The 12,657-nt window shown below is 32.8% G+C and overlaps 1 protein-coding gene across 40 annotated transcripts in view; it reads left to right on the forward strand.

Annotated features, from left to right (window-relative positions):
* Positions 1–12,657, forward strand: part of SLMAP (sarcolemma associated protein) — a 121,424-nt gene that overhangs the window by 72,956 nt on the left and 35,811 nt on the right. For 8 of the 40 annotated variants that reach the window (XM_033132911.1, XM_033132889.1, XM_033132885.1 and 5 more), the window contains 4 exons: positions 83–251; positions 339–389; positions 883–933; positions 5,284–5,346. In XM_033132911.1, coding sequence (XP_032988802.1) covers positions 83–251; positions 339–389; positions 883–933; positions 5,284–5,346 — 334 coding nt within the window. The remainder of the gene's footprint in view (positions 1–82; positions 252–338; positions 390–882; positions 934–5,283; positions 5,347–12,657) is intronic. The other 32 variants (XM_033132921.1, XM_033132904.1, XM_033132901.1 and 29 more) reach the window with 7 other exon arrangements.

The raw sequence follows: 12,657 nt of genomic DNA on the forward strand, positions 1-12,657 counted from the left end.
ATAAAAACAGTCCTGCTTGAGGCCTCTTAAAACAAGGTCAGATTTTATTAAAGAACTGAATTTTCTACTTCTTTCTCAACAGGTTGCTGAGGGAAAACAAGAGGAAATCCAACAGAAAGGACAAGCTGAGAAAAAAGAATTACAACATAAAATAGATGAAATGGAAGAAAAAGAACAGGAGCTCCAGGCAAAAATAGAAGCTTTGCAAGCTGATAATGACTTCACCAATGAAAGGCTAACAGCTTTACAAGGTAAATTAGCTAATCCAGAAATTGATTTGATTTGATTTTTTTTCTTTTTATCTGTGAAATACCTTTTTCTTGGACTTTTATTTACAGTACGGTTAGAACATCTTCAGGAGAAAACTCTTAAAGAATGCAGCAGCTTAGGTAGGTGTCATCAAATTTCTTATTTAAAGCTGAACTTTATCATTAAACTTTTGATGTTTACTACCTCATATTAGGTACTTATTTTCTTTAAGAGTAATGTTTTACATGTTAGGTAGAAAGTATCTACACTCTTTCAGAAAATTCCCTTTGAAAATATGTTTGATTACCACCAGTGGGCACCATTGTTTAGTCCTTGAGATGAATGAAATTTCTGCATCTAAGACATTCTACAGAGATATTTAAATTAGAAAAATACATGACCAGCAGGATACTTTTTTTTTTTTGAGGTTCATTGGAAGGCTACTGTTGTAGCAGCTGTAGCCTTTTCTCTGAGTTGATTGAACATGACAAGTTGAACCCTTGTAAAAATAAATTTAAAGTGTTGTATACAGTCAATGTTAAGTAGGAATACAAAATGCCATCGTTACACTTGAGACCAGTTTTAAAGTAATACTTTTTTTGATCAGGCAATGATACACTGTCTTAATCCTAGGAATACAAGTTGATGACTTCTTACCTAAAATAAATGGGAACACAGAAAAAGGTAGCGTAAAAAACTTAAATATTTTTCTTTCATGATATCCTTTTACTATTTAAGCAGAATACAGAGGTCAGGGGGTTTTAAGGTTTTAAGTGTTTTGAATGAAAAACATGCTGTTCATAGACCATTGGATCCCTTTGTTTTGTAATTCTCAATGCTATAATCTATGGTTAGATATCCTTGGTTAGATGGAAATTCCAATTATTCAAATAATAAGAAAATAATATAGCTTTTCCCCCACTATATTTTTCAAAGAACTATACTATAATTTTCTTCTATCAAGTAATGCTTCCTGGGAATAATTGGCCCCAGTTTTTAATGTTTGTTCCCTGGCCATGAGTTTACTTAACAGCCCATTGAGCCCTTGAACTTGTCAGAAACTGCTTTCTTATCCATCTGTTTCATAGATCAGAGAAAACAGGGTCAGTGATTTCTGCCATCTGAAAAATCAATTATTAGTTCTTGGTACTATAACCCTTCCTTCTGGATAGCTGAGGTTATCTCTTGCCAAAAATCTATATATAGCCACTATTGGTTTTCCTACTACTGCATGGGGTACTTTTTACCCAATGGCTTCTAAATGCCTTCAGTCACGAAGATCCTTACACACCCCTCTCCTCCCCATCCATCCAACATTAATTGAGCACTAGCTATGTGCCAGATTCTGCATTAAATGCTTAAAGTACAGAATGAATAAAACTGTTTTCCGTGTTTGCAAATCTGTGTGCCTCTCATCTCAGTTTTTATACAGAAGTTAGTAGAAGATATCAAGGTCGATACCCAGAACTTCTTATTAAATATTTTTTCCATGTATCACTGGATAACTTTATAGTTCTTGAGCAGCAACCAAACTCTGATACAGTTAGGAGGTACTTCTTTTGTTTGTTTTTTTGTTTGGTTGGTTTGTTTTTAATCAAATACTGGCAAAATAGGCTCAGGTAGTCATATGTATGTAAGCTGCAAGGTCAAGACCTAATACTGAATGTATAATAAAATTTGAAACTAAATTTTTTAAAAGTTTCATTAACCGTTGTTATTTGACTAATCTATATATGTATAGTAAAATATATTGACATTTTCAATTCCAGTTTGAGTTTCAATTTCAGAATTTTTAAAGGTGTAGTTTATATTCATTGTACCAATATTATTAATTTCTGTTTATTAAATATACGTAGCATACATATATAAAATGTATTAATCCTTATCTTCTAAAAGCTTGTCATCCTTAAATGAATTTAAGTTTTCTGTTGTTATAGTTTGCCTTTTTTGTCTTTCTGGCATGTACACTTTTTATTCAAATCTGTCACCCTTTTGATTTGAGCATACATTTATTAATGTTAGTGTTAACTCAAGCTGGAAATATGCTATTGCTTCAGTTAAGAGAATCTTTTTATATATACTGAACCATCTTTATCCTATTTAGAGTTGTCAAATTACTGCTTAAAATATTTTGCCAGTTCTAATAGATATGTATGAGAATACTTGTAGACACTGCTTGATTTAAGACTAAATAAGATATATTGGGTACTTTAAGGCACTCCTTGCTATAATTATTTTTCCTTTGCTGGTCTGTTTATTTTTTTTAGTGATGATAAATTGAGTAGTGTGAGAGTGACTAATAGAATATCTTTAAAGAAACTGAGTGGTAAATATCTGCATAGGCACAAAAGCTTCTTTATACTAGATTTGGTTACAGAGTGGATTTTGGAATAAGATGGATCTATTCTGAATCATTTGTTATTGTGGCATAATAACAAACCAATTATCAATTGTTCTACTATTACCAAAGTCCATAGCCATAATCGGTTTTCAGATATGATTTTAGCTAAAATTATTATTTAATTAGTAGAAAGAGAACCAAGTATAGTTGTAAGAGAATATTTCAAAAATGTCTGGAGATGTTAAGATTAAACTTCTCCAATAAACCCCATTTTTGAAATTATTTAAATCTAACATAGCTGCTGTAAGCACAGGTTTGACTGTAATTTTTTTTTTTTTGTATCTTATCTAATGAGTGTAATTTGAATATATCTTACAGGATATAGAAAAGTGTCCTCTAATAGAAATATGAGAACAACATACATAATTTAAAATTTTTTGGTCACTACATTAGAAATATAAAAAGAAATAGGTAAAATTTTAATAATTTATTTTAATCATTTAATCCACTATATCCAAAATATTGTTTTAACATGTAGTCAATATTAAATGAATATAAATGAAGTATTTCACATTCTTTTTTCCGTAGCAAGTCTTTGAAATCCATGTATATTTATTTTACACTTAGCACATCTCACTTTTTAAGAGCTCTGTAGCCATATGTGGTTCATGCTTACTGTATTGGACAACACAGGTATAGAAAATCAAAATTCATAGGAAACATATGTATAAATAAAGCAAATTTTAATTGTTGTGGCTCTTTGTTATGTTTCTGTGTCTGTCTTTTTCCTCACATTTCCTGCAACCCTATTGAGTATCATAGGCACGCTATTCCCCCAGATATGTATCAGGTTCCTTTTGCAGTGACATCTTTTATAGTTTTGGCAAAGTGAGTTCCCAAGGGCCAGAATTCAAGTAATGGAATATTAAAAGTGTCATGATCCAAATTCTTTACATATATTATCTGAAAGACTTTTCTGTCATGTCTTAGATGCCTTTGTGGGAGGCATCTCTTATAGTAATCTTGCATTGTATCTAAACTAGTATAGTAAATATTTTAATGTAGTGTCCAGATATTAAAATCAGAGTAGATAAAAGGGTGATTTTGGGCTTGTTGAGTGATGGTGGCATGTCCCACATTAATAAATGTTATCTAAAGTCCTGTGATAGTCTGAAATTTGGTTTTATCAAGAAATTTAGTCTGAAATAAGTTTTATCAAGTCCTTTAATTAGGTTAAAATTTGGTTTCAAATGAGTTTTCATATTTAACAGTGATGTTTGTATAGTTTGAGTTATAAAAATGTTATAGCTTAGATGGATGGGATTTATGTTAAACAACTTTTTACCTTGGTAATTACCATTTAACTGAGGGCTCCTGTTTTGGGTTTTGGGTTCCAATTGGCAAATGTTATATATTAGATTTTTTTGTTTAATTTCATATTTTTATTGCAGTTAGCCTTTTTTTTTTTCCTATTTGGGGCTATATTGTATCTATTCTAATTATGTAATGCATTGGTCTCTAAAACATGAGTTTTTATCCACCTTTTTCCCCATGTTTTTGTCTTTACTGATGGTGACTGTAGATTGCAGGCTCTGTACACATGTCACTAGATAAAGGATAATGACAGATTTGAGTATGAAGGTAAAGAAGGCTGTCAGGAAGGACGCCAAAAGAGGTTGAGGAGCGGTCAGAGTAGGAGATGCCTGCCTTTCAAGCAAAGTTCAGATGAAGAGGGATGAAGTGGGTTGAAATGGAGAAGAGAAAAAAAGGCTTTTACAGTCAGAATGGTACTAACTCATTGTCCTCTTTGACAGGTTTAAGTGCTTCCAGATAGTCATCATGGAGTATTTTTTTAACACTTGAACTTCCAAAGTCTATTTCGTGGTTTTGAAAAATACAAATATGTAACTGAAGGATGTTATCCAGAGTTAGAAGTTAACTCTTTGAATCAGAGTAAAGATTATAGTAAGACAAGGGCTGAAACTTTTATTAAACTACTATATTTGATTCTGATTTTCTACACCCATTAAAAAAACAAAAACAAATTTTGTTTGACTTGAACAAAACCATTTACCAAACTCTTATTTAAAAATGTGTAGGCGTTGATTTGGGCAGAGATAAACAATATAATGTTTTGATAGTATATGAAGTACAGATTGAGTGACTCAAAGAGGAAGACTATTTGTGAAATGAAAGTATAAAAATTAAAATAATCCATCAGTTTCCTAAAATTTTTAAGGTATTATTTTATGGTACTTTTAAAATACTTTTCCTCTTACGTAAGATGAATAGCTTTGAAGAGGGACTGTTAGAGAACAGTCATTTGAAAATTAATTCAGTAAGAACAAATGTAAAAATTTGGTATTTAAGGTTATTCATTTGAGAAAGGCATATTAAGTGGGAGAAACTTTTTAAAGCAATATATTTCTATGGTTTTCTTCAGTTCTTTGGATAGAAACTGCACCTTTAAAAGTAACCATTCAGGGTACAAATTAATGATTATATAATTACAATTTTCAGTCATTTACCTTTAACTCCAAAATATGTCTGCCGTTAGTATTAAAATATATTAAACGTTCATTAATCTTATTTAGAGTTACCCATGTTAAAACATTTCAGTTTTTCTACCTTTGCTGTTGGTTTTCAAACACAGCAATAAGCTATATCCTTAAAGGTGTTTCTTTCTTTATTAGAGCACTTGCTTTCAAAGAGTGGCGGGGACTGCACTGTTATTCATCAATTCATAGAATGCCAGAGTGAGTACAGAGTATTTTTCACATTGATTTTAATGAAGTCAGGGGCTAAAATTGAAAAATGAGAGGAAAAATGAAGATCTCAATGTATTTGTTATTGTAGCAGTACACAAAGGACCATCTTCGGACAGCAGTGAACCTTTTCCTACTGTGGATGTTTCTCTTTGGAGAAAAATATTTCTGTTGCATTCGCCTTCACAGATATAGATGAACGTTTCATGGCCCACAAAAAGATAGGAAGTTTCAAGATTGTTAATTAAAAATCATTGAGCAGGGAATAAAGTAGAATTTCAAGCACCTAAACTTTCTGTGGAGCTATATAAGAGATAGTAATAACATTAACCATTTTTACTTAAGCTTTAGTTCTGTCAGAGATTTGGATTCTTTTTCTTTAAGGAGGGCGCAACTCACAGTGGCCCATGTGGGGATCGAACTGGCAACCTTGGTTAGCACCATGCTTTAACCAACTGAGCTAACTGGGCACCCTCCAGAGCTTTGGATTTTGAGGTTCTTAAATAAATGATTAAATGAAGCCGTAAAACAATAATTTAGTTTGGATACTCAGCTATGAAGATGGCCCTTAGGGTAGCAGGAACTTTCTAGGGAAGAAGCAACAGATTTTCCTATAGTAGCAGTCACAAGGTTGAGATAGACTCTTGATCTTGTTAGTGGCAATGAAAGGTCACTATGTATAGTAAAACTCATAGATGGTATCTATACTTTTTCCTGTCAGACTCTGTCACGCATTTTTCTCTTCCTGTTTGCTCTCTTTTTTGCAATGAATGGTTTTCCATATTTTTATGCTCATGAATTCATTTGTTGGGTGTGTCCCCTCCAATCTCAGGAGCACTCAGAGGATCAAATATTATACTCTGTAGAGATGCTTTAGGGAATTTCATGTAATAGTTTTAGGAGAGCTTCTGTTTTTGTCCATTTTAGAGACTATAATGTTGCATCTAAAGTTTAATATTACTTTAAGGCAAATTATTTAGTAAATGTGATTTATTTCTTTGTCCTTCAAACATTTTTTTTGAAAAATTTTTCATAAAGCAAACATTAGTGCATCTTTTTGTTGTCTTTTGATTACTAAATCTCACTTTTACAGGAAATTGGCACAGGGATTTGGGGCAAAGTAATTTGTACCCACTGAAACCAACTAAAAGCAGAATATGTAATCTAAAATATAAATCTTTAGAAGGATTTTATACTTAGTTTTATTACATGTGACCATTTTTTAATGGTTACCTTTATTTTGAACTTTTGGGATTTATATTTTGAGCCCAAATAAATAATAGAAAACTATCAAAAGAATGTTTTACTAAGTTACAATTTGTAAAAAGCACTTAAAATGTTATAAAATGTGTAAAATATTTAACTGTAGTTGTAACACAGAACATTTGTTTTAAATAAAGAACAAGATACTTGGAGACTTTTATCAGGTCATAGTTAGGGGAGAAAAATGGACCAAATAAACATTCAGAGGTAGAGCAGAAGTTATATAAATTACAGCAATCCCCTCAATGGGGATATTAGCCAATAAAATGTTTAAGAGGACTATATAATGGTATGAGAAAATGCTAAATGTAGTGCATAGTGGGTGAAAATGAGAATATAAAATCCTGCTTTTGTGGGCAAAGAATGAACCAAAAAGCATAAAACATACAAATATTTCTAGACACCTGAATCCATTTAGTCCCTAAAAGCAAACAGTGAAAGTTGGGGCTAGGGAGTTCACGTAGCTAGGGATAGCCCATTATGTGAATCGGGCTCCTGAGTTTCAGTAGCAAGTAGTAAAAGTTTGCTTAATGAGGATTCCAGTTTCATCTCGACATTTTCCAAATCTTTATGGTTCCTTAAATTTGGATAGCCAGAGTTGGTCTAGGAAGGGTTACCTCTGGTTCGATTTGTTGTCAGAAGGGACATTTTCATTATTTTATGATAAGCTGCCATTATAGAAATTGTGTTTAATAAGTATTATGGCAAGCAAGGCAATTTCAGCAAAAATCTGACTCAAAATGAACTTTGAAACAATTTTGGATTATTTTTTGACAAACACATACAAACTTCTTTGCCATTATTTTCATTCATAGGCATCTTGAAGTGATTTATTATCTTGAACGTGAAGTGCATTATTCTATGATCAGTGACACTTTCTTGTTTCCAGTCTTTTAAAAAGCAAATGTTAAATACCTAGCTTTTATTATTTACTGTGCTCGTATAAATGATAAAGTATAAATTCACTTTGTGTTTTAAAAATTAGAAAGCAAGTAGTTCACTTCTGTAGGATTCTGCATGTATTTTTAGTTTATTGGAAAGACTTTTCAGTTCATGTATGTGAATCCCTAAGTGATGATTTGGTTGTTGGTTCTCTCCATTTTAAGGTGATTTTGAGGAAATTAAATGACTTGGAACACATTTCGATTTGTTTTCCTTTTATGGTAAAACACAGTTTCTTTTGATTCTTTTTTAAGAGAAAAGCTTTTAATCCCAGACAAAGAGACTGGAGTTTGAACAGATTTAAATATAACCTTTTGCATAATTCCAGAACTGTGAAGTAAATTTTCTGTATAAAAATACACCATGTAAAATCTAGAATTAACCAATGACTTTAGTAAAACTTGCTAAAAAGCTGTAGCAATATTTCCTTCTTCAGAGTTTCAGGCATGAAGTTTGGTTTAAAGAGAATTCCATATTCCAAGTTCCCTGCAAATTTTAGTTACTCAAGGTTTTCCATGAAATGTAATGAGTACACTGAGACTTTTGTGTTCTGCTAAAGCTGGCTTCTCAGTTAAATTGTGCAGCTCTAAATCTGTTTCATACATATTTTTTGAACTCTGTCACATGATTAACTTGTATGCTAAGTGAGAAGATAAAGAGTAAAAGGTGGAGAATCTAAGGGCATGGAGACCTGCCGTCACCTTGTGGGCAGAGTGAAAGACAGCGTTCTCTGGACTCTGCCTGTCCTTTTGATTTCTCTTGCTACTGTCGGTCTGGGCGAGGGTCCAGGCATCATTGGTGGGTGCCAGAGACTTTCCTCTGAGGTCTGCTTTGTAGAGATAAACTGTGCCCTCCCGCAAGGGCATCTCTCTTTTGATGATGGCATTAATAAGTGCCCTGAAATAAACCTCATGTCTTTGTATTCTTAATCCATGCTTACTAGAAGACTTAATGGTTATTATTATTAGGCAGGAATCTAGTTCTCTTAATATTTCATGTCTAATTGGTTTTTTTCCTGATTTTTAAAAAAAATTCCCCTGTCTCCCTCCCCCATTTTGAAATTACAGTCTCTATCTGTGTTTGCTTCTCTATTCCCACCTCCTTTCTCTTAGAGCTTTGCCCTCACATAGAAATTGCCTTATTGGGAGTAATGCACTGAATTGGTGTGGCTCTTGTGACTGTTTACTTTTCACTACTCTGTGAGATCAGCCTCTCTGAACAATCTCTGAATTATTCTGATTACTTATTCTACTTGAAACAGATTTAAAATTTTTCATTGTTTTAAAACTTTTATTTCTCTAAGCCAATATAGCTTATAATATTTATGACAAAGAATAGAAAACACTTGGTGTGGTTCCCTCCCTGCTCATAGTAGTTTATGTCCTTTCTCTATTATAGGAAAACTCTTGAGTTTAAACTAGATTGCTAATTTTCCGTTTCTTTGTTCTGAGAGTAGTTGTCCAATCTAGGATATATGTGAGGGTTTTGGTTTGTTGTTTATTTTTACCAGTCATTTCCCCAGTCAGCTAGCTTTCCAACATTTATACCAGATTTTCTCCCAATATAACTGCACAGGAGATAGTCTTAAAATTCATGCCAACAGTATTTTGGAATATAGAGTGTTCCTTATTTAAAAAAAGATCTGTTTTTATATTCTTGAAATTGGTCCATGTCATTTAGTTTTCAGCCTATCCTTGAATTCCAGTTTTTTTCCCTCTCTGTTCTTCCTTATTCTTAGTTTTTAGGACAAACGGCTTCTGGAACTGTTTTTATGAAAATGTAGAGTATCTTCTATAGTGAGAATTGCTTTAACTAATTATATTTTGTTGCAGAAATGAATAACCTCGTGAAAGTTTGTATTATTAAAATTAGCAACCTCACAGGACCTCCCCTATGAGGCTCGAAGCTCTATTTCTACTTCATGAAGTACTACTTACCGAAGGGAAATAAATTGTCAGCTTGGTGTTGAATGTTGATTGTTCATTTTTACTTTGATTGTATGTTGATATTACTTCTAATCTCATTTTCTTTGCTGTATTTCCCTTTAGTGACCTTTTAGGTGACTTGAGCTCATTTTCATTTATGATGTTTCAAATTGGATCAAAGGAATCTTGGTATGACTTCTGATTTGCTCCCTCACTGGCAGCATGACTCTGGGCAGTATGACCTCTTTAAACCTCAATATCTTCATTGATAAAATGGGATGGTAGTTCCTACTTCATAGGATCATTATGAGAATTGAATGAGATCATATTTCCTAAGCACTCTAAGTGATGCCTGGCACACACGTTAACTGGGAGGTAGAAAACTTAGTCATGGGGGTTGGAGGGCGTTGCAGAGGTGAAGAGGATTTTAGGGGGAGCTTTCTTGTTGAAGTAACTTGTTTTCCTCCTTTTTATTCCCAGTCAGAAGGTAGTGAAAGTTGATTGATCTAGCTTTATTGTTCCTGTTAAAGTAATATGTTTTGAAATCTAGAAATTAACTTTTTAATTGCCAGTATGCATGCTATTTAAAAAATCTGGTCTCAAACACATTAGTTTTGTGCACTAGGCATAACATTATTTTTTTAATAAAACCTAACTTTGAGATTTAGAAATATTTTCCAAGTTGGGAATTACAGCAGCAGGTGATGTAGTTCTTTTATATTCATCTACTCCACTGTCGATTTATTTAAGATACCTAATCAACCGACATCGGTATCTGATAGTACTGTTTATCTTCTGCTTTCAGTTGGTTATAGTTCTCACGTGAGGAAAGTGGCTCTTTAAGCTTTAAGAACTTCATCCAGTCTAGGCACGCCGGTGCTCCCTTTGAGTTTCTTTCGAACACATTGTTTGTATTGTATGTAGTGTTTCTAATTTTTATTTTGTGTGCATAGTAATATAGTTAGTACATAATTTATTTTTATCAACCAAGAAATAAATTTGGGTCTGTTTTATTCAGACTTTGAAAGATATGATAGTTTTTGCAACTCCATCATATGTTTTCTAACTAAACTAAGTGCTTAGGTGATGGTTCTCAAATGTTGTCAAACTTATACACCCATCAGTTCTACTGCTTGGTAGGTTCCCTACAGAAATGCCTGCCTCTGTGTGTGTGTGTGTGTGTGTGTGTGTGTGTGTGTACGTACACACACATATATGTCAGGTACGAATTTAAGAATGTTCACAGCCTCATTATTCACAGTAGTTTGAAACAACCCAAAAGAACATCAGCAGTCAAATGGATGAATACGCAGGTATATTGAATGAAAGAATCCTGACACTACAGAATACATACTGTAGAATTCTATTTATGTAAAATTCAAAACCACTAAAATTATATTGTGTTATTTAGTCATGCATATTAGGTAGTGTGACTATAAAGAAATACAAGAAATTAACTACCATAAAAGTCAGGATTGGAAAGGGGAAGGTGCAATGTGTTGGGGGTGGTGGTTAGGTTCTGTTTCTTGATTTGGGGTGTAGGCATATAAACATTTGCTTTAAAAAAATTTATTAACCTGTACTTTTGTGTTTTATGCCTCTTTTATGTGTTGTTTTTCACAATATGGTTTTAAAATAGGAAAGAATTAGTAATTATGTCTTTGGAATATCCTTCAAACAGAGGGAGTTTTGAAAAAGAAAGAGAATCCTCTCCTTTATTTTTCAGTTTTGCCCAGGCAAACAACTCTTTTAAGATCTGCAGTTACCATTACTTGGAAGTTCCCTTTTGAGTGTCTCTGACATTTACGGTGTTTCCCCAAAAATAAGACCGGGTCTTATATTAATTTTTGCTCCAAAAGACACATTAGAGCTTATGTTTAGGGGATGTCATCCTGAAAAATCATGCTAGGGCTTATTTTCGGGGAAATACGGTAATACTCCTAGAGAATTGAAGTCTCCACCCCAAGTGTGAGAACGAGTAGTTAGAAACTTTTTAAAAAACAATATTTTTTTCTTCTTTAATCACAGGACACTAATAATTCACTAGATTTGATAATATAACTTTAAATAATTTCAATAGTGATAATAGCAGCAGGTAATTATTATTTAGCACTTATATACTAGTACTATTCAAAACTTTTTATATGTACTTAATCCTTAGTTTTAGAATGAGGAAAACATACAAATATTTTTCCCAAGATTGGTCCCTTTAAAAATAGATGTATAGTTTATTCATTTCACCAAATAGTTTTTGTGTATATACCATGCATTATTTTAGCTGTTTTGGGTATAGAAATGAACAAGACAAAGAAAGCTTTGTCTTCATGGAGTTTACATTTTCTCGAAGAGACAAAAACTAATAAACTAATCATATGTCAGGTAGTGATAAGTCCACTGAAGAAAAGTAAAAGAATATAAGGCAGTAGGGAGCGACAAAGGTAGTATATGGGATTTGAACAGAGATAGGACAAAGCTGAGTGAGGTGTACATGTATCTGGGGAAAGTGTGTGAGATAGAAATCGCATAAAAATGCAAGGTGGATCTGATATTAGAGTTTTAGAACAATAAAAATGCCTTCGAAAAATAATAAGGGGCCAGATAGTAAATATTTTAGGCTTTTCAGGGTATATTCTCTGCTACACTAAATGGCACTAAAGTCTGCCATTGTAGTGGAAAGCAGCCATGGTCCATCCGTAAATGAATGGACCTTGCTGTGTTCCTATAAAACTTTATTTACCAAACAGGCAGCAGGGTGGATTTGGCCCTGTGGGGCTGTAGTTGTCCTGACACCTGGGGTAGATCATATAGACCTTGTAGGTCATGGTATGGATTTCAGATTTTGTTTTAAGGGTGAGAGAATTTTAAACAATAAATTACTCCTAATGTGATGTGTGTTTATAATTTTTTAAACAAGGTGGTATTTAGAGCTTCAACATACTAGAGAAAGTTTGGAATGGCTTTCAAAATCTCTGTTTATATTATTTTATTTGCTATATTCATGTAACAAGCATTTGTGGAACAGAGTACTCTGTGTGAACAGAGAATTGTGTTGGGAATTAAATTATTAATAAGATACCTCCCTGCTTTCATTAAACTCTAAATTCCTAGATTTATCACATTTCTCTTGATAATCTATGAGAAGTACCTAGTACTATGCATGCTACATAGTAAA

The sequence above is a fragment of the Rhinolophus ferrumequinum genome, chromosome 17 (genome assembly GCF_004115265.2).
Source record: "Rhinolophus ferrumequinum isolate MPI-CBG mRhiFer1 chromosome 17, mRhiFer1_v1.p, whole genome shotgun sequence".
NCBI lineage: Eukaryota > Metazoa > Chordata > Mammalia > Chiroptera > Rhinolophidae > Rhinolophus > Rhinolophus ferrumequinum.